Raw genomic sequence first — 23,342 nt, forward strand, 5'->3', positions numbered from 1 at the left:
AAGGCGAGGACAAGATCAGTAGGCTATACGTGAATCCCTACGTACGAGACTTCATCACAAGTCTCATTCTCGTTCCCTTTTTGCGCTGTACAGCTAGAATCGAATAATACGGGTGAATGGAGACACTAATGGCCGTTATCTTCAGGAATAAATGACCACAACGAACTTGCAGATAACATAACACCTACAGGCTCTCTTTACTTAGGTATCGTATGTGCAGGCAGGGGCTGCTCGAATTTGTTTAATTAATTCTCACAGAGCATTATTTGCATGTATGTACGTTCTCATTCATTTATACTACATCTAAGCAGGGTAATTCATATGTAACTTTCTTTAACTTAAGTGTTTTGGTAGGTGTAGATGTAGAATCTGGTAAAATAGCATCGGCGCTTCATAGGCAGAATTAGCTTACTCATGACCACTGTCCACTGAAAACAATTTTTATATGTATTTTCATAAACTAGGCTTCTCTAGTCTACGCAAGGACATTTATGTGTATATTTTACGAATAGAATAATTTTCTTCTCACGTTTCAGTGTTTGTAAAGGCGCAAAAGCTGAAAATAGGGCTAAAATAGAATCGGCGTCATAGACACAGGAAGAATCGCAAACTTCATATGTACTCCTAAATATGACAGTCGAGTCATCTTTATTAACGTTGATATATTCTTGAGGAGGTGAAGAGTTTGGCTGAATACCGTCATGTGTGTATGGGGGCTTTTATTAGGCAGAAACTGATATATGCAATGTTCTTAGTACGACAATCTGGGCAGCGTTATCAAATTATCATACTCGGCACATCGTATTTCCCTGCCTCTGACCTATACCTATTGCAAGAAAACCATCAATAATTAACGGTTGTAACAGTACCTTTAATTGGATATCGTTATTTATGTATAGACGACAGCGTTGTGTCTGAAAACCGATGAATACAGTGTTCTGAGTACGACAATCTGGATCAGCTGACTGGCCGATGGAGAAGGCTTCTCCATCGGCCAGTCAGCTGATCCGAGAACTTGCGAGAAGCAGCCAGTCAGTCCGAAGCATGTGTTAGCGGGGTGAGGAGAGTGGCGTGACGGTCGTGTGTTTACCGTGAATTCTAACCTTCCCGCGGCTTCTTTCGGTAAGTATTGACGTAACATAGACTTGGAGGATAGCCAGGGTCGAGTATTCGTCTTTGGGAGGTTAGTGGTCGCGTTGAAAGGGAAGATGAGGAGTTTGAACAAGTGGTGGTGGTGATGATGGCGGTGGGAGGGTGACGGTGTCCTTGTTTTTATCTTATACTCTGAGGTTTCTGTTTGATGTGTTTATAGGGCTAGGGTTCTAAGCGAGTGAATAATGTTAAATGAGAGGTATTAGCTGTGATTTTCTCTCTCTCTCTCTCTCTCTCTCTCTCTCTCTCTCTCTCTCTCTCTCTCTCTCTCTCTCGTGTTTATCTTAGGTTTTGAAGTTTCTTTTTGCGTTATTGTTATTTTTTTTTTTTTTTTTTTTTTTTTACATATGGCCTATAGCGCCGGTAGGCTATTCTTTAGGGGCCTGATGGTCGGTCCGAGCCCGTCATGGCGCAGGCAATTATTTATAGTGGCGCCATTATTCTTGGCTCATGCTGACCCCCGGAGCTCATTCTTGATTTCACTTGGACTGCTTCTAGAGTCCGGGTTGATAGGTGGTCTTCAGGACTGCATATGGGTAGTCTTCGGCCACTCGGCGGTGACTGAAAAATCCCAGGGGGTCTTTTCCGTTTGGCGTACAGCGGTAAAAGTAATTTTAATATAGATTTTTCTATGTATTTTTGTCCGTAGAATCAGAATATCACATTATTTTTTTGGAGAAATTAACAGTTTTTGAGTTATTTGCCTTTAAAATTATTTTCTTCCTATCTATTACTGAAGGAATTCAAACTTTAAAAAGTCGTAATATTCAGTATTATATACAATTTATGGATCTTTTCCGTTTGCAAACCTTCAGCAGTCATGGAAACGCTTTGAAAATCCAATTCAAGGACTTTTTTTTTACTCTTGAAAATATGGGATAATGTTTACGAAAGCGCGTCGCCTCTGGTGCTGGCCGCGGCGAGGCTGCAGCGGGTGTTGCGAGAAATACCTCCTCGCTGAAATAAGTCACATATACATGAGGGGGGGGTCCAGGGAGGGGCGTAGCCCCCCCTGGTTATTAGGGGGGGTCGAGGGGGGCGCAGCCCCCCCGTTAGTAGGTCGTAAAGTTCGGTTGGAGTAGTTTAAATATGCTCCCCGACCCTAAGCCCTCTGCGAGCTATTTTGAGGCTGCGGCGGCTGCAGCGTAAAGGAAAATAACTTAAAAACTGTTCGTTTCTCCATAAAACGGTTGTCATATTCGGATTCTACGGACAAAAATACATAAGAAAATCTATATTAAAATTAATTTTAGCGCTGTACGCCAAACGGAAAAGATCCATCCCAGGTGGTAGCGGTAGATTCGAACCTGCATCAACCACAACGCGTCAAATGCGGGGCCGGCACGCTAACCACTCAACCACCGCCTGTTTTATAATTTTGAGAGAGAGAGAGAGAGAGAGAGAGAGAGAGACTGGTATTTCTCTCTCTCTCTCTCTCTCTCTCTCTCTCAGTAACCCTTCAATAGTAACCATTAATATACTTTGTAAAGATAACTATAACATGCATGTCTATCATATTTATTTTTCCTTCTTGGTGTCGAGTAAAATTAATGTTTCAGTCAATTTGTCTACTCAGTTGCTTCTGCAATAACTGCATTTACATTGAAAGATGAATAAATGTAATCGTCAGTTATCCGTAGGTCATGTTAGGTCAAAAGGTTAGAGAAGATTATATTATAGTAGAGGAAGTTAGAGATCAGAACATAACGTAAGGAGTCTGCAAGAGGCCGGTAGGCCTGTACAAGGCAGCTACCGTGAATCTAACCCCACCTATAACATCACTATCTATCAATTTATCTATTTTTTTTTTAAATGTGACTATCGTATTGGCACTCACAACATGACTGCCAAACCTGTTCCACTCATCTATTACTCTGCTGGTGAACCAATTTTTGCCTATATCCTTGCTGAATCGGAATTTATCCAGTTTAAACCGCTTACTACGTGCCCTGCCCGAGTCTTACCATCAGAACCATATTAATATATCCCTTATTAAAGCCCTTCATCCATTTATAAACTTCGATCACGTTCTCTGGCACCCTTCGCCTTTCTAAAGATTGCGAGTTTAATTGTTTTAGTCTTTCTTCATATGGCAAGATGAAGATGAGGTCTAAATAATGCTAGTATAGCTTGAGGATGACTTCGGCACTTCTGTTGCTTACGCTCCTGGAAATGAATCCCAGTACCCTATTTGCTCGATTTCTGGCTTCAATGCATTGTGCCTTTAGACGGAGATCAGAGCTCGCTAAGACCCCAAAATCCCTCTCACACCTAGACCTGCTTATGTGAGTGTCATTTAAGCAATAATTATGTGATATTGTAGTGGCCCGTTTTCATCTCTGTCTACCGCCTCAATTACTTTATTATAGAAGGGCAAGAGATTGGTGAGGTATGACCTACCTTTCGTGAACCCATGCTGCGGGTCGTGAATTAAGTAATGTCTCTTTAGATCAGGGGTTCCCAACCTGGGGTATATGTACCCCAAGTGGTACATTTGCACTTTACAGGGGGTACATTGGGTCCGAGAGAATAACCACTACTGTACAATACATGGTGTTGTAATCTGCATTCAAATTGCACAATGTCGTTTTTTTCTCAATTTCCTCATTTTAAAAGCAAAACTATTATTTAGATTATTTCATCAGTCTACACATACAGATTTTATTATAAAATAATATATTATAAAAATATTACAATTTCATCGTTTTTTATCCTTAATTTTTAGGGGTACACGGGAACCTATAAAAATGCCCAAGGGGTACAGAGGAACAAAAAGGTTGGGAACCCCTGCTTTAGATGATACCGAATGCTCCTGGCTATTATCAACTCCAGCATCTTGCCTATAACCGATGCTAAGCTAAAGGGGCTCTCACACATTCCCGGTCCCGGTCCCGATCGTCCCCGATGACTCCCGATAAGCCGATCGGGGCCTGACCGCCGACAAAATAGCCAATAATCCCTGGACCGGCGACTTACCGCCGGTCTGCCTGCGGTAGACCGGCGGCTTGCCGGCGGTTTACCGGCGGTAGACCGGCGACCATATACGATTTTCGATTTCTCCGACCGGCGACTGCAGCAGGTCAGTCGGCGGTAGACCGCCGGTCTACCGGCGGCAGACCTGCGGCACATTGACGAGCAAACACTTTCTTTTCATTTTCATATATTTATAATTACCTCGTAAACAGCTTCATACCTAAATTCATTCATGTGCATAAAACACTCTCTCTCTCTCTCTCTCTTTCCTTTCACCCATTCCTCTTCCTCCTTCTTTTCATCTCTTTCCATCCTCTCCCCTCCTTCCTCACTCTCCTCCATCCCTCCCTCTCTCTTTCTCACTCACTCCCACCTGTTCCTCCTTCCATTCCTCTCTCTCTCTCTCTCTCTCTCTATATATATATATATATATATATATATATATATATATATATATATATATATATATATATATATATATATATATTCTTTCACCTATTCCTCTTCCTCCTTTATCTCATCTCCCTCTCTCTCTACATCCCTCGCTCCCACCTGTTCCTCCTCGTTTTCCTCCTTCTTCCCCTGCTAATCCCCAGGTCAGACACAGGTGTTCACTCGCGGTCTACCGCCGGTCTGCCGTGGGTGTCGGCGGCTGACCGCCGGTCGACCGGCGACATTTTTCGACACCGCCGGTCGACCGGGCGCATCGCCGATATCTTTGAAAATTTTAAAGTTGACCGGCGGTGGTCGGCTGCGTCTACGGTCCTCAGGGTCGACCGGCGGTAGACCGGCGGTCTGCCGCCGACAATCCCCGATCTTACAACCGGTCGACCGGCGACCGGCTTATCGGGAGCCATCGGGGACGGTCCCGGTCCCGATCGTTCCCGATGACTCCCAATAAGCCGATCGGGGCCTGACCGCCGACAAACTAGGCGATAATCCCTGGACCGGCGGCTTACCGCCGGTATGCCTGCGGTAGACCGGCGACCATATACGATTTTCGATTTCTCCGACCGGCGACTGCAGCAGGTCACGGCGGTAGACCGCCGGCCTACCGGCGGCAGACCGCCGGTCTACCGGCGGCAGACCTGCGGCACATTGACGAGCAAACACTTTCTTTTCATTTTCATATATTACCTCATAAACAGCTTCATACCTAAATTCATTCGTGTGCATAAAACTCTCTCTCTCTCTCTCTCTCTATCTATCTATCTATTTCTCTATCTATCTATATCTATATCTATATCTATCTATCTATCTATCTATCTATCTATCTATCTATATCTATATATATCTATATATATATATATATATATATATATATATATATCTATAGAGATATATATATATATCTATATCTTTTCTCTCACCCAGTCCTCTTCCTGCTGTATCTCATCTCCCTCTCTCTCTTCATCCCTCGCTCCTACCTGTTTCTCCTCGTTTTCCTCCTTCCTCCCTTGCTAATCCCCAGGTCAGACACAGGTGTTCACTCTCGGCCTACCGCCGGTCTGCCGCCGGTCTGCCGTGGGTGTCGGCGGCTGACCGCCGGTCGACCGGCGACATTTTTCGACACCGCCGGTCGACCGGGCGCATCGCCGATATCTTTGAAAATTTTAAAGTTGACCGGCGGTGGTCGGCTGCGTCTACGGTCCTCAGGGTCGACCGGCGGTAGACCGGCGGTCTGCCGCCGACAATCCCCGATCTTACAGCCGGTCGACCGGCGACCGGCTTATCGGGAGCCATCGGGGACGGTCGCGACCGGGACCGTGAATGTGTGAGAGCCCCTTTAACTGGGCGATAGTTAGAAGTATCTGACCTTTTCCTCTTTTTGAAAATCGGCGTCACATTAGGTACTTTCCATAGGCTGGGCACATAACCAGAATAAGACCTCTTATTCTATAACCCTATTGTAAATCAGACTAGGTGGGGCCTCCTCTGTAAAGAATTTATTTTATTTTATTTGTGGCTAGATATTTCTACCAATGTGTTTGTTACGAAGTGACTTCTCGCCGACGGACAGCTGGGCTAAAATACTTTTGTGGCCGCAAGGATGTTGGATGAAAATCGTTTGGCTACATATGTTTTATATTTATTATGTTATATTTATTTCCATACACTGGTTGTAGAAACGGTGGTATCGGAATGATGATCGTCTTGTGAGCCGCAAATGTTCCTATAGGCGCAGGCTACTCTAGCCGTAGAAGCCGAACATGAAGGTGGCGCCCACCATCACGATCACAGACAGGACGTTGACAACACTGCAGGAGAAAGGATCCAGCGCCTTTACACACATTCTGATGTAATTATGATCCCTGGACATCCAGAAATACTAACGTCATAAAGAAAAGGTGTTGGGTATGTCAAAATTGTATCTTATATGAAAACACTAATGGTATAATTTTCAGTTTTCATGTCCAAAGTCAATGGATTTGTAAAGATCAGAATACCTCTTCCAAGGTGCCTTCTCTTCAAGAAATTCGGCAGCTCTTTTGGCTTTTTCCTCCGGCGTCAGTTCCAAGTCGGGATCCTCTGTGGCTCCCTCCGCCTGGGGACTCACGCCGCACATCCAGTTAAGGGCGCGTCGCCAGTCCGGCAGATCTGAGAATACCAACAATAAGTATCATGACGAGAAGCTGACCGTTCTTCACTCTCCACTCCTATTCCAGGCCCAGGCCCATCACCAGACACTTGCTGCATGTCAGTCTCAAGGAGCTCCTGTGACATAAAGTGCATGTATACGAGTAGTAAAGCCACTGCCGTACTTTACTCTCACAAATTTCAATAGTAATGATCGGCCTTGCCACTAATGTACCTTGCTCTCGCTAATAGTAAAGATCGGCATTGCCACTGGTGTACCTTGATCTCGCTAAAAGTAAAGATTGGCCTTGCTCTCGCTAATAGTAAAGATCGGCATTGCCACTGGTATACCTTAATCTTGCTAATAGTAAAGATCAGCCTTGCCACTGGTGTACCTTGCTTTCGCTAAAAGTAAAGATCGGCCTTGCTTTCGCTATTAGTAAAGATCGGCCTTGCCACTGATGTACCTTGCTCTCGCTAATAGTGAAGATCGGCCTTGCCACTGATGTACACACCCTCGAAAAACTATCGTTACAGTGGGGTCCGACGAATTTCACTCTGAGCAATCCGATAATCTCGGCAGGGTTGGTAAGGGTGCGATCACCCCCACCACCTCAGCTCTACTGGGGGGAGCAGGGTAGGACCCCCGTAAGGTAGGGATAGAGAGGAAGGGAGACACTGAGATACCAGATATCACCATAATATTAACGGAGTGATTTGAGTGCCACTTGTTTAAGCTTTATATTCACAAATTATTAAACAATAATACTCATATGATATACGTAACAACGGTGGGTAGAAGAATTCTCCCATGTCAAAGACAAAAACAACCAGCAACGCATGTCAAATATAGTTCAGTTCATAATGTGCCATCCTGGAACTAATGCTTCCACTGAGCGTGTCTTTTCTTTCATGAACAAATTGTGGGCATCTGAGAAAATACCCACAACTTCAAACTGCAACGCTAAAAGCATTGCTGGTAAGAAAGATAAAGTTTAAACAGATCGAGTAGCATGGACTTCTACAGGTTGTTTCAATCTCCTCCTGGGCTACCCTTCTCTCGTGCTGCCTCATTGCATAATAAAAAGTAGGAACTTTGCGCGATTTTTAAGTTGACGAATAAGGAATTTGGCGCGGGCGTTTTGAATTGCCGAAATTAGCCGTCTCTGGAGAAGATAAATTTATTAAATAGCTTGCATACAGTAGTTAATTTCTCTAACATGTTGGTATAATGACTCGCCGAGAATTATTAGAGAATTAATCTTATTGGGTGCATTCCATGATTGTTTCTAGACAAGAGAATACCGTGACTCGAGTAGTGCTTGCTTTACTAGTGAAACCAATGCCAACGTTATCTTACCATTTGGATGATAGGTCAAGTTTATAATCCACTATAAATCTATCATAAGGGTTAGCTAAGTTTTACGTAACCTCCTAGGCTCAGAGGAGCCGTATGTGGCGATCACTCTGATAACCGAATCCTGAGTGAGTCATCACCGCAAGGTGTTTATCGTATTGTCTCTTAAATGGAATTTTTTTCACTCTTCACTTGTGTGTGAGGTGTTAAAGCATGATTTCATCACCTCAAACACTACAATATTATATGTAGCTTCATAGAACACAAATCATTTGACTTCGACTAAGACTCCATCCGTGTGTCTCATGAAGCATTACTGTGCCAGCTCAAATTTTATTGCTTTATTTACGAATCCCGCTCACTTGGTTCAGGCAAGTGAACCCACACTCAACACACACAGTGACACCAACATGAGTAGCCTGTTCTCAATGGCGTCGCCCTTGGTGTCAGTTTGTATCGTGCTGAATGTGTAACGATAGTTTTTTGAGTGTGTACCTTGGTCTCGCTAATAGTAAAGATCGGCCTTACCACTGATGTACCTTGCTCTAGCTAATAGTAAAGATCGGCCTTGCCACTGATGTACTTTGCTCTGGCTGATTGTAAAGATCGGCCTTGTGACTGCTGTACCTCACTGTCGCTTATAGTAAAGATGAGCCTGACTACTGCCGTATACCTTACTCACTGTGATTGTAAAAATATGCTTTGTCAATGCTGTACCTAATGCTGGGATCACACATCTGCGATTTTCCTCTGCGACGGTTGGCGATTTTGAAAATGCACGAAATCGTGGTAGCATCGTCATTGTCTCTGCGAGTTTGCCTCTGTTTCAACTCACAGCAACATGGCGAGGGAAGGTCGCTCGCCTATACGCACACGAGGGTGACAGGCGAGGGGACGTCGAGGTGAATCGTGCGTGAATGCGCGCGACTGTACGCAGAGGAGCCCAATTTTGAAAATAAAACCCGTTGCGACGGTTCGCGCTGAACCAGGCCCCTTTTAGAAGGCCTTGGCTGAACGCAGGGCCTGGCGACTATGCGCGACCGCCCCTCGTCTAGCCGCTCGACGACGCTCGACGTCGCACGCATGGTCGAGAAAACGTCGAGGTCGCGTCGCTGTACGACCCATAATAGGCGGGTAACTCTATCGCGCTCTCTCTACCATCCATCCCCCATACACCACACATTATATACGTATATATATATATATATATATATATATATATATATATATATATATATATATATATATATATATATATATATATATATATATATATATATATATATATATATATATATATATATATATATATATATATATATATATATATATATATATATATATACATACTACACACACACACACACACACTAACCAGAAATTAATCTTGGCACTGCATATCCCGACGCTCTAACGCTAAGGTAGTTATTTCGGCTGATCAACCTTATAGGTTTTCAATATGGTAAAATAATCCCCATCTGGCAACGATAGTTGCTTGTGTCGACTCAAATTTGATAGTCGGTTAGTAACGAACACCCAGTGCTACCCTCCCTTGCTGTCGCTGATATTGCTTTATTGTTTCTTGATTGTAATTTAGCAGTTCTTAACCTTGGGGTCGTGATCTCCTTGGAACGAAGTAAGTTGTTTTGAGGAATATGGGAATTTATTCGTATGGTGTAATGTTTTCTGCATGTTATACCGTATCTGCAACTACTGTAATAAATTGTAAGTGGAAAGAGTTTTAGGCCCGTACCAAGAGTCGTGAAGGTTTAGCGACGAAGATCGAAGGGAAGGACGGTGCGTACCTAAAGTCACTAGCATTTTTGGAACGAAGGTCTGCGGGAGAGACGAAGGGAAGGCACGGTCTACCTGGTCTACCCCGTGTCTTCCCTCAGACCTTCGAGGAAAAATATGTTTATTTTCCAAATTTGGCGTGGCAAATAGTTGCGGTTCAGTTAAAACAACCTGAGAATATATTTTCCCTAATTGGTAAGTCGTATATTATAGTTGCAGCGAATATGTTTGTCTTGTTTACAACAACAGCACGCGCCTTCAAAGCACAGAGGTACCAGCCAGGCGGGAACCTTCGTGGCTCACATTCTCCGACGATCTATGGTTTTTCAAATTCTCTATCATTTCAGTTAAGACATCTGGCTCTGCAAGTGTAAACAAAGGGTATCTTAATAATTTACTGCATGTAAATAACGATTAATAATGGAAAAAACATGAAATAATAAATAATAACTTGAATGCGATAGTAGGCTATTTTGAATATTAGGCTACCCATGTTATTTATACATGCAACATCAAAATTTCTTATGTATAGACACTTTCAGAGTCGTATGTCACTTTATATCCCTTAATGAGATGAAATATGAGTATCTGAAAGGCTATAGATCCTTCGAGTATGATCAAACTATACTGTTTGATATGCAAGTTATTTCTTCGTGTTCTTGTATGGTATATTATCGATGCAAATCTTCTGTTTGAGGTTCGTATACGATGGTTTGAGGATTTTTTATATACACAAACATTCAAATGATCTTCACGCAATCACAAACTCACAATGCGCAGGTGCCACATCAACGTTCACGAGTGGACAGACGGAATGAAACGGACAATATTATCTCTGTAATAGCACCATGGAGGTATTATACCTCCATGAATAGCACTGTGTGTTTGTATATGTGTGCGTGCATTAGATCTGGTAGGTGAAAAGAAGGTTGCAGCGTGCGTATGTGCATTTACCTTCCCGAGCGACTTGTGGTAAGGATTGAAGGCACGCTGAGGCCGTGCCTACATTGTCGAAGGGAAGGTACGCGGCTCGACCTTCATTACTCTTGGTACGGGCCTTACAATCTGTAATAACTAGCTTTCAAGCTAATGAAGTAGTCAAGAGAAATACATTATAATTTTACTGTGTACTCTAGCTAATAATTTTACTGTGTACACTAGCTTATAATTTTGCATTTTGTTAAACCAGGCTATTATTTTGCATTTAGGAATACTATTCTATTTTTTGTATTCATGAACACTAGGCTATTATTTAGCAGTTAGGAATACTATTCTATTATTTTGCATTTATGAACACTAGGGTATTCTTTTGCATTTAGGAATACTATTCTATTAATTTCCATTCATGAACGCTAAGCTATTATTTAGCAGTCAGGAATAATATGCTATTATTATAAATTCATGAATATTAGGCTATTATTTTGCAAGCGGGCAGGGTAGCGGCGTGTGGCAGGACAGTGTGAGTGCGAGCGAGTGGTCGCTCGCCAACGGTTTTCACATCGCTGGTTCTCTGCCATCGCTTTGAAAGAGTCAGCGCGCTATACCGCACGATATACAAGTCGTCGCATATACGCTATATTATATTGAGACTATGTTTGACGAGGGTAGACGAGCATTATCGCGATACGCTAATTGCGCTTCGCATTCTTTAAATTTTCATCATCGCAGAGTATCGCCGAAAGGAGCGTAAATTTTCGGTCGAGTCAAAATGTTCGCGCGACGTGGCCGACCGCTGCGTCGTCGAACGCGATTGAAAGATGCCACAATTTCATTGGAAATTTTCGTCGCAGATCGTCGCATGAATATTGGGATGTGTGATCCCAGCATTATGCTGGAATCACACATCCGCGATTTCGCTCTGCGACGGTTTTTGATTTTGATTATTTTCGAAATCGGCATATACGCTCGACATCGTAGCGACGTCCCTGCGATTAGTCGCAATAGTCGCGCGGTAAAGTTCGCACGACTTGCGGGTGCTGGCCCGTCGCGCGAACATTTTGAAATGTTCAAAAAGTTCGCAGAAGTCTGCGATATTGGCCAAATCGCACGATTATTCGCACGGTTAAGCGAGAGACCATCGCAGTATGTGCTTGAATACCCTCGTCAAACGCAAGGGGTCGCGGTGTATGCGCGCGTATATGCGAGCGACTGTTCATCGTGCGTATGGCAGCGAAGCTGCTTCGGGAAGCGAGAGGGCAGCGAGGGAGCGGGAGGGTGTGAAAAACCGTTGGCGTCTTGGCGAGCGAACGCTCATTCGCACTCAACACTGTCCTGCCACACGCCGCTACCCTGCCCGCCTGCAAAATAACTGCTAAATAATAGCTTAGTGTTCATGAATGGAAAATAATAGAATGGTATTCCTAAATGCAAAATAATACCCTAGTTGTCATAAATGCAAAATAATAGAGTAGTATTGCTAACTGCTAAATAATAGCCTAGTGTTCATGAATACAAAAAATAGAATAGTATTCCTAAATGCAAAATAATAGCCTGGTTTAACAAAATGCAAAATTATAAGCTAGTGTACACAGTAAAATTATTAGCTAGAGTACACAGTAAAATTATAATGTATTTCTCATGACTACTTCATTAGCTTATTAGCAAGTTATTACAGATTGTAAAACTCTTTCCACTTACAATTTATTACAGAAGTTGTCGATACGGTATAACATGCAGAAAACCTTACACCATACGAATAAAATCCCATATTCCTCAAAACAACTTACTTCGTTCCCAGGCGATCACGACCCCCAGATTAAGAACTGCTGAATTAGAAGCAAGAAGCAATAAAGCAATATCAGCGACAGCAAGGGAGGGTAGCACGGGCTACTACTTACTTGAAGCACTGGGTGTTCGTTACTAACCGACTATGAAATTTGAGTCGCCACAAGCAAATGGCGTTGCCAAATGGGGATTATTTTACCATATTGAAAACCTATAAGGTTGATCAGGCGAAATAATAACCTTAGCGTTAGAGCGTCGGGATATGCAGGGTGCCAAGATTAATTTCTGGTTAGTTAGTTAGTTAGTGTGTGTGTGTGTGTGTGTGTGTGTATATATATATATATATATATATATATATATATATATATATATATATATATATATATATATATATATATATATATATATATATATATATATAATGTGTGGTGTGTGGGGGATGGATGGAAGAGAGAGCGCGAATAGTGTTGCCCGCCTATTATGGGTCGTACAGCGACGCGCCCTCGACGTTTTCTCGACCATGCGTGCGACGTCGAGAGTCGTCGAGCGGCTAGACGAGGGGCGGTCGCGCATAGTCGCCAGGTCCTGCGTCCATCGCGAACCGTCGCAACGGGTTTTATTTTCAAAATTGGGCTCCTCTGCGTACAGTCGCGCGCATTCACGCACGATTCACCTCGACGTTCCCTCGCCTGTCGCCCTCGTGTGCGTATAGGCGAACGACCCTCCCTCGCTATGTTGCCGTGAGTTGAAATAGAGGCAAACGCCCAGAGACAATGGCGATGCTCCCACGATTTCGTGCATTTTCAAAATCGCCAACCGTCGCAGAGCGAAATCGCAGATGTGTGATCCCAGCATTACTCTCGCTGATAGTAAAGTAGGACCTTTCCACTCCCGTACCTTATTCCCACTGATAGTAAAGGTATGCCATGTTATTGCCGTATATTGCTTATGGTGAGAGTATAGAAGGGCCTTGCCGCTGCCGTACCTTACTCTAACAGTAAACAGGGGTCTTTTCACTGCCATGCCGTACCCTTTTCACTGATAGTAAGGATATGCCTTGCTACTGCCGTACCTTACTTTTGCTGGTTTAAAATATATACATTGCCACTGTCGCGCACCTTATTATCTCTGATAGTAAAGATAATAATTATACCTTGTTACCGTCGTACCATACTCTCATTGGTAGTAAAGAGGAACCTTGTCACTGCTGTACCTTACTCTCACTGATAGTAAAGAGGGGCTTTGCCACTCCCGTACCTTACTCTCACTAATAGTAAAGAAGGACCTTGCCACTGTCGTATCCAACTTTTTCTGATAGTAAAGAAGGACCTTGCCGCTGTCGTATCTAACTTTTTCTGATAGTAAAGAAGGACCTTGCCATTGTCGTACCTTACTTTCACTGATGTAAAGAGGGACCTTGCCATTGTCGTACCTTACTCTCACTGATGTAAAGAGGGACCTTGCCACTGTTGAACCTTACTCTTACTGATAGTAAAGAAGGACTTAGCCACTATCGTACCTTACTCTCACTGGCAGTAATGATGGGCCTAGTCACTGTCATACCTTACCCGTGCTGATAGTAAAGATGGGAATAGAGTACAAAAGGTATAGAGGAAACTTTCTCTGGAGTAATTAGTACAGAGGCCTTTCTCCATAGCGGTAACAATATATAGTGAGTTAAGACGAAGAAGGGGGCACAGTGGACTCCTTAACATAGCGGAGACTGTATAATTTATAAATAGGTGTTTACAATTGGGGTTCCGTGGTGAATTATGATAGATGGCAGCACTGTTTGTGGTCCCTCGGCGTGAAGGCGATGGAAAGGCAATAGCTCTCATTTGTTTCTTTAAAACGTTATTTGAGGAGAGTACTATAATATATCATCCAAATAACCCAAACTATTGCGTATGAAAATAAAACAGGGAAGAATACATTGTTTATCTTTCTCTATTTTTTGCATAGCAAAGCTATTATTTTGCAAACTTGGCAAACTTTATAAATATGATACAAAGATGATACAATCAGTCTTCCAGGAATATATGACCATTCTAGGGATTAAACTACGTACATGTTTCTACTGCATGTGTTAGCTTCACCTTATCGTGAAAATATATCTTTAATGAATGTTGGGATTTGGCAACGCGAAACATTCCTGTACTCGAGATTAGTTTGTGCTTACAAGGTCAAGCCCCGTTCACATTCTATGGGATGCGGTCACACATATAGAGAAAGACTATTTCACTGTAGTTATAGTTTGTGCCTGCGGCCACACTGTACAAATACATGTGCTGTGTCTGTATCTTTGTGATCCCATCCTATCTATGGTAGGGACTTGGCCTTGTAAACACAGATAAACTATATGTATAAATGCATTTTGAGGCTTGGCCACTGTGAACTCCACTCAGTCTCGTATACAGGACTCTCTCTGGGTGTCCTATTACCAAAATTAATTCTAGATATATTTTGGCCAAATATCGAAGCTGATATGGCTGATATTTGTTCAGTGCACTAGAATTGTCACATATTACTGGAAGTTTGATTTCTCTCACCTTTCCATCAAATAACAAGATGGCGAGAATAAATTTGGACTGCCCGGTTTGCTGCAAAATGGTTGTGTTTTGCAAGAAATAAAGAATGGTAAGTAATACTTTTTCTCTGCTACATTTTCTTGTAGAATTGTTTTTTTAAAGAAAATTATTTTTCAAGAAACAAATGAGAGGTACGTTTTGCTTATCCCTCTCCATGTCGAGTGGCCGGATGAAGGCCTTACTTCTGCCGAAAATGATAGCGAGGGGGGTTAAAGAGTCAGCAATGCTGTAAAGGTGCCTTACTCGAGTCACGAGCAGTATAAAAGCCGTACCCTTTGAGCCACTGGTAGATATGCTGGAAGCGTCGCCGTCCTCTTTCTTGGGTAGAATCTTGACCTGGTCGTCAGGAGCCATCTCATTCCTCCATTCCCTCACGGACACACGAACCTCCTTGCTGTTGCGACTCCAGAAGGTGAGGCGGTACAGCTGCGTGAGGGGAAGGAGCGTGTTAAATGTTCTCGTTGCAGGGAAAGAAAGATATTTTGTACACATTTGTTTTGACGAGGTATACGGATCGGTACCTATTTTTTGTAATGAAGATTGATACTTAGTGGACAGTAGACGGGTGGACGGGAGTGGTTTGGAAAGGGCTGGTAGTCATGTTCAAGGCGACCTAAACGCAATGGATTGGGCATGAGGCTTATTTATCATTTCTTCAGCTTTTCCCTTGAGGTCCGCCCACAGTCTACCACCGCGACCCCTCCCCTCTCATTTGTGGGGAGACCAAAAGTACTACCGCATATTCCAAGTGGGGTCTGACACTCTAATACGAATATTGTATAGTGGCAGTATTCCATTTTTATTCTTGAATGAAAATTTTCTATTAAAAACACAACATTCAGTTCGCATCAATGCACTGCTGTGAACAATTGGAGTTTGACACGACTTAGGCACCCACGTCCATAACACAGTGTATGCTCTTGAGTTTCACATCTTTTATTTCATAATCGGACGATTCGAACCTCCTATTTATTACTCCATCTTGCAGAACCTGGCACTTGTCAATTTTCAAGAACATCTCCCATCTACCAGACAAAGCCGAAATTTTATACAAATCATCTTGGAGGCTTTGCATGTCTTGCTGTAAGAGGACCGAGTTGCTAATATTCGTGTCGTCAGCATACCTCTTTAGTAATGAAATTATTGAGTTCAACTTCAACGTTGTTGATGTAAATTATGAACTGCACTGGGCCATGAACTGAGCCCTGAAGTGACATGCGTCCACTCCGAGACAGTCTAGGGTATCAGGACACCTCTCCTCCCGAAATTTATTTCTCTTTCGGCCACTCCTCTCTAATTTTTTTTGGAGCAGTGAGTAGCGGGCTTTTTTTTCATTATTTTTTTTAAGCCCTTGAACGGTTTCCTTTGCTGTCAAAAAAAAGTTCTATCAGAGAGAGAGAGAGAGAGAGAGAGAGAGAGAGAGAGAGAGAGAGAGAGAGAGAGAGAGAGAGAGATTTACATAGATGTACATATATATTCAGACCACACAGACCCCAACGTCCAAAGTAGGTTATTTTTCCTTGAGCCTAAGTGAAACTATATAAAATCAAATGGCACCAACCTTTGCATTTCTACAGATATTTTGTTTTTATTTATTAATGATCCACGAGACATAATAGAGTTAAATCAGAGTATGTGCTTATCTTTGTATTCATTCATACACACACTGGTAATATTTCTGTGGTGTCTGATTCACTTGTTTGGGTGAAATTCTATTGTGAAAAAGTCACATATTCGTGTCACTAGTAAAAATGAAACAAGTATCTGTGTAAGTTTTACCACCATGAAATATACACAAATAGATCAATATGAAAGCTCATGCGCAGTAAAAATATGCTATTTATGGTATCTGATACCCCCAAAATGGCGTGTAGGCTGGCTCGGGCCTCGTAGCTACAGCCAGTCAACATTGCCAGATTGTCGTACTCAGCCGATTATATTTCCCGACTTCCTACCCCCAAACTGTCTTCTGGGCACCAATAACGAAACTAATTTATAGTTATCGTTAAAAGAGTTAGATGCTGATGTTTCTTGCCAATAGTTAGGCGTCAGAAACCGGTAAATACTGTGCTCTGAGTACGATGACCTGGCAGTGGTGGCTATACGTATTTTCATATTATTGTTCTGTTGTTTATTCAATGTTCTGTTCAAGAAAAAGAATACCCATAATTTTAGTTAGTTTTTGGTTATAAGGATTTTTTTATGAAATACAATTATAACATTACCTTCTACTAGTTAGGAAACATACTGAATCCTGGATCGGCTACGGTGATGTTAGGTGTGCCTCTTAGTCCATCTTTATGAGGGGATACCCCCATACTGGAGGGGGTTGAGTGTGTGGGTAAGGTGGGTGAAAAGGCATAGATATATACGCGTGCCGGAAGAGTGGATGGATGGGACAGCGTGATAGGAAAGGGTCTTTATTCTTTTTTTAATAATTTCTTTTTACAGTATAGGAAACAGCTCAAGTGAAAAAAAAAAAAAAGAAAGAAATAAAGCCCGCAAAACACTGAGAAGTGGCCAAAAGAGAGGTCAATTTCGGGAGGAAAGGTGTCCTGATACTCTCCTCTTGAAAGAGTGCAAGTCGTAGGCAGAAGGAAATACAGATGAAGGAAGTTTGTTCCAGACTTTACCAGCGTGAGGAATGAAAGAGAGATGATACTGGTTAACTCTTGCATAAGGGATTTGGACAGTAGGGATGAGCTTGCGAAGAAAGTCGTGTGCAGCGGGGCCGCGGGATGGGGGGGGGGGGGGGGGATGCAGTTAGCAAGTTCCGAAGAGCAGTCAGCGTGAAAATATCGATAGAAGATAGAAAGAGGGGCAACATGGCGGCGGAATTTAAGAGGTACGAGACTCTCAGTACGAAGAGAGAAGTTGATGAGACGTTAAAAAAGCAAGAAGATCACCAGTAGAACGTCCCTTGCGGAACTCATACTGGCGATCAGTTAGAAGGTCAGAAGTAGATGCTTATGAATCTTCCGATTAAGAAATGATTCAAAAGCTTTAGAAAGACAGGAAAGTAAAGCTATAGAACGGTAGTTTGAGGGATTGGAAGTGATTATTTAGAACGGTCACCCTTCTTAGGCACAGGCTGTATGTAAGCGTACTTCCAGCAGGATGGAAAGGTAGATGTTGAAAGGCAGAGGCGAAAGAGTTTGACCAGGCAGGGTGTCAGCACGGAAGCACAGTTTTTAAGGACAATAGGAGGCACTCTATCAGGCCCATAAGCCTTCTGCGGCACTTTCTGTTTATGAAGAGTTTTTAGGAAGTCGAAAAATAGATTTGGCACGATTCAGGGCGGAAATGTAAAGATCATAGTTAGCAGAAGTGCGAAGGCTCTGGTACCTTTTGTGAGCTGCCTCTCTATTTTTGATAGCACGAGAACAATCGTGATTATACCAAGGCTTTTTAGCATGAGGAGTAGAGAAAGTATGTGGAATGTGTGCCTCCATTCCACAGACAATCACCTCAGTGATCCGCTGGGCACGCACTGAGGGGTCACTTTCCTGGAAGCAGTGATCATTCCACGGGAAATCGGAAAAGTACATCCTCAGGTCGTCCCACCGAGCTGAAGTAAAATGCCAGAAGTACCGCCTCTTCGGGGGGTCTAGAGGGTGTGCAGGAGCGATAGGACAGAATGTAGGCTTGTACACCAGGCTGGTCAGTGAAAGAGCATGAAAACCAAAGCTGGTGGTGAACATTGAAATCTCTTAGGATGGAGATTTCAGCGAATGGAGAGCGAGTCAAGATGTGCTTCACTTCAGAGTTCAAGTAGTCAAAGAATTTTACATAGTTGGTAGCATTAGGTGAGAGATAAACAGCACAAATGTACTCAGTAATAGAGTGACAATGAAGTCTCAGCCAGATGGTGGAAAATCCTGAAAAATCAAGATCGTGGGCACGAGAGCAAGTGATGTCGTTGCGTAGGCTACGTAGACGCAACATATAACTTTGGAATGAAAATTATGATAGAGATAGTAGGAGGGAACCGAGTAGAGGTTGTTATCGGTAACCCCCGAGACCTAGGTTTCGGTGAGGAAGAGAAGGTGAAGTTTAGAGGAGGAGAGATGGTGTTCCACAGAATGGAAGTTAGAGCAAAGACCGCTAATGTTGCAGGAGTTGATATAGAGAAAGTTGGGAGAGTTATCAGGACACCTTATTATCGGCACCAAAGGGTAATCAGATCTGGGGGCATTTATGGACCTCCCCCAGCCGGGGACTCCGAGGCATACATACATACATACGTACAGTTGAGTAGTAATGACTGATGGTGATTAGTGCGCATAGGATGGAGGGGAGGTAAACATTTGCCGAAGGACGGTAGCTGGGATGGGATGAGTATATGACACTGCCACGCAAGGGATGGTTTGGGCAGGGCGGATACTCGTCCTGCAGGAGGGTGGGGTTGAGGGATGTGGTGGGGATAGTATGCCTTAATGCACATTTAACAGAGAGTACATCCGTGATATAAAAAGGGGTGGATGGGACGGGATGGGTTATGCTGTACTTACACACTTCTCAGGAATTGGCTCGGTGAGCAGCGACACCGCCACCGTCACCACCATGGTCAGCAGTAGCAGAATGCATCCGAAGTGGAGGTAATGCACGTTGCCAACGATCACCTTGATCCACTCGGGACGCTTGTCCGCTGATTCTGGCTCTGTCGCGAAATCACACCGCTGTCAACATTCATGTGTGCGGTCACTTCTTACTCTTTACTACTTGCTACAAGTAGCAAGTACTTTCTACAGATAATGCATTAAGTACCTAATATATCATGTCGACTCATTCTAGACATTGTTTGTGGCCTGGCGAGAGCGGGGAGCCATAATCCAAAGAATACATATTCTTTGATCTTGTCTAGGCATTCTTTGGACGTTTAGTTACTGAAAAATTCGCGGCCAATGACTGTGAACCAAAAAGGGACACAGGAATCAAGACGGCGCCCAAAGTCGTAATTTTTCGTTTATTTTCTGGCTGAATATCCCGTACCTTGTATAACTGCCCCTGATATCCCCGAGTTGATTTAGGGTTTCTTAAGTCCAGACATACTTACTGACCCTTTACGGGGCTGTGGCACTGCGCGACTCACCAGGCTCGGCGAGTCGCGAGTTGAATATGAGTAAAATGAAAATATTAATAATTATATATAATTGTAACTGAGCCTCTAAATTATAAAGTAATTGTAAATTGAATTTTATTTGAGTTTTCATATAATAATATTTGTAATTGTAGTTTTGATTGGGCTTTAAAGTTAGAAAGCAATTGCAAATCTAATTGCAATTGGCTGCTGCTCAGTATATATCTTTATATTACATCATTACACAAGGACACCAATTCATACCATAACTGGCTAAATACAAAATGCGTCAGTACACATCAAGTGTTGTATACGCTACGGGACGTAGCATTGTTTAGTCATAATGCTGGAATGTCTCCAGCATGTTTGAGTCGCATCCATCACTTGCACTCCTGAGTCATGCTACCTGTGTGTGATGAACCACTAGCGCTGGCTGCCTGACAGACTTAACATCCAATATTAATTTAATCATTCGTAGAATTTAAATTAATTGAAGTAATTCAATACAAACTATCTACTTCTAATTGTGATTTGTGATTATTACGATAAAATAATTGTAATTAAAATTGTAACTGAAAATCTAGAGGAGTAATATAATTGTAATGGTAAAGGTAATTTCTGGTTATCATGTCGAAGTAATTGTAATAGAAATTGTAACTGAAAATCTAGAGGAGTAATATAATTGTAAAGGTAAATGTAATTTCTGGTTATCCTGTTGAGGTAACTGTAATGGAAATTGTAATTGAAAATCTAAAAGAGTAATTGTAATTGCATTTGTTATTGGCACTGAACTCTGCAGTTACTCCAAGCTTGTGACTCACCTCCACAGGGAGGAATAACGAAAGCGAACTCCATGATGAATCTGGTGAGACCGATGACCAGACCCACGATGAGACCCCAGAAGGCGCCCTGCAGTACACCAGACATTCCCTATTGTAGTCTCATGGTGTATGTACACTAATGAGGATAAATAAGGCTCCTATATCATGAATAGGCTTACCATATGGAGGGAAATAAGAAGCAATAGAACTTACCGGCTCTGTAGTGCGTGGCCAGAAGATAGCAAGAAGGTAGATTGCGCAAATTGGTGGTGAAAGGAAGGACGAGATGCTTTGAATATAAATGAACAGCTGGCCACTGGCTGTGCTCCTGGAGAAAGCAAGAGTATTAGGCGTGATGTAAACGAAGAGATTTGATGAGCAAGAGAAACGACAAAGGTGATTAGTATATATAGTAGAGGGCTTACTGTATGACGGGGATCCAGATGATGGAGATCACCACCATGATGAGCACAAAGGCGCGACCTACGATCAGTAGCTCCACGTCAGTTGCCTGCTTGCGGATCCTCGTCCATATGTCGATAGAAAAAATGGTAGAAGACGAGTTGAAGATGGAAGTGAGGGAGGACATGAGGGCAGCCAGCATCACCGCCAACATTAGCCCAGTCAATCCTGTAGGAGGTGAGACCACGAATAAAAATATGTGAACACATGCATGTTGGTAGAGGTAAAAATTAGAGATATGCCGGCAGCATCAGTATCGGTATCGGCTGTATCGGCCTTTATTTGTAGTATCGGTATCGGTATCGGCAGGGTGAAAGCATGGCCGATACTCCGATACTTTTCTGTATTATTTATAATGTGAAACAGGACAAATATATTACATGACACTGATTAACAGATGATTATGAATTTTATTTTGATAAAAAAATATTGGTGTCGGTATCGGCAAAATATCGGCCATTTGTTAGTATTGTAATATCGGTATCGGCTGAGAACTGAGCATCGATATCGGCACATCTCTAGTAAAAATTATATCTAGTAGTCAGTTTAGATCGTACCGTCTGGGAGAACATGAAGGACGAGCTCAACGTAAGCAATGTTCGTGCATCCAGCCTCATTGTTGCAATATTTTTCACACTCCTCTGGATCAACGCATGCAACCTTGTCCGGGAATAGAACGCGTGACGCCATTCCAGGAAACACCAGCATGAAGAGCGGCAGGAACTTGAGCAGTCCCGCCAGAATACAACCTGCTTTGACGTGGGTCATGTTTTTACTGGAGAGAGTTCGCTGAACGATAACCTGTAGGACAATGATATATATTACGTGAAAAAAATATACCGTTAATACATACATTTATTTATTAACAAACTGACCAGTAACACGATGATTATTCATGCTGGAATATATACCTGGTCGGTGCACCAGTACCAAATGCCAGAAACTGTGGCACCAAAGATCATGCCAGTCCAGGGCAAATCAGACTCCCCGGGCTTGATTGACCTGAAGAAGTTCATAGAGTCGGAGGGCGGCTCTCCACAATTCGTTACATTGTCGTTGGCGTATCTTGTTTCATTGGGGATGGCATAAAAAAACTTGTCAACCATCTCGTTGTAACCACCCACTTTTTCAAAAGCTACGAATGAGACGAGTTATATATTTAATTAAGTGTTCATGCCACAAAATTGATCTAATAAGGAAGATGCATATTATCAGTGTACTCACTTAAGCCCATGAGGGTGAGAGCACCGGCAATCATGAGAATAGTTTGTACAAAGTCAGTCCAGATGACAGCCGTAAGGCCTCCAGTTATCGTGAACACAGCAGCAATGGCCAGCAGTATGAGGATACTAATGTAAAGCCATTCCTCGGAATTCTTTTGAAGCGCCTGCTGTATAAACAGGGCTCCAGCGTAAAGATCGGCCTGTGAAGAACAAAATGAATGATTAGATAATCGACTGTTTGTCTGGGCACTCACAATGTTTTATGAAACAAAAAATCCGGAAAGAGGAAGAAATTTACCGATATCTTGGTGAAGATGGAAAGGAGAAGAGCAAGGCAGGAGAGGTAGACCCTGATACGCTGCCCTCCAAACCTCTCCCTGAGATACTCCGGCATGGTGTAAACGCCCGAACTCATGTACACGGGCACGAAAAGCCAACCCAGCATCATCAGGACGAATATAGCCTGAAGCAGAATATCTTTAGTGATACATAGCAAAATCTGAGTGAGTTAATTTTGGAAGCCATGCTTTGACATACATGTTTCCATCAATTCTTTTGGGAGCTTGCGTATCCAAGATTGAATTAAGATAA

The 23,342-nt window shown here is 42.8% G+C and overlaps 1 protein-coding gene across 2 annotated transcripts in view; it reads right to left on the minus strand.

Moving 5' to 3' along the window:
• Window positions 1–6,202: 6,202 nt before the first annotated feature.
• Window positions 6,203–23,342, minus strand: part of LOC126989726 (sodium/glucose cotransporter 4-like) — a 46,219-nt gene continuing 29,079 nt past the window's right edge. Inside the window, exons 4-14 of one of the 2 annotated variants that reach the window (XM_050848338.1) lie at window positions 23,050–23,214; window positions 22,753–22,951; window positions 22,440–22,663; window positions 22,086–22,329; window positions 21,492–21,696; window positions 21,280–21,394; window positions 21,067–21,154; window positions 19,677–19,825; window positions 15,438–15,591; window positions 6,573–6,723; window positions 6,203–6,383 (exon numbers count right to left, since the gene is read on the minus strand). In XM_050848338.1, coding sequence (XP_050704295.1) covers window positions 6,317–6,383; window positions 6,573–6,723; window positions 15,438–15,591; window positions 19,677–19,825; window positions 21,067–21,154; window positions 21,280–21,394; window positions 21,492–21,696; window positions 22,086–22,329; window positions 22,440–22,663; window positions 22,753–22,951; window positions 23,050–23,214 — 1,761 coding nt within the window. In that variant the 3' untranslated portion in view covers window positions 6,203–6,316. The remainder of the gene's footprint in view (window positions 6,384–6,572; window positions 6,724–15,437; window positions 15,592–19,676; window positions 19,826–21,066; window positions 21,155–21,279; window positions 21,395–21,491; window positions 21,697–22,085; window positions 22,330–22,439; window positions 22,664–22,752; window positions 22,952–23,049; window positions 23,215–23,342) is intronic. The other variant, XM_050848339.1, reaches the window with a different exon arrangement.

Source organism: Eriocheir sinensis, unplaced genomic scaffold, assembly GCF_024679095.1.
Source record: "Eriocheir sinensis breed Jianghai 21 unplaced genomic scaffold, ASM2467909v1 Scaffold1274, whole genome shotgun sequence".
Classification (NCBI taxonomy): Eukaryota; Metazoa; Arthropoda; class Malacostraca; order Decapoda; family Varunidae; genus Eriocheir; species Eriocheir sinensis.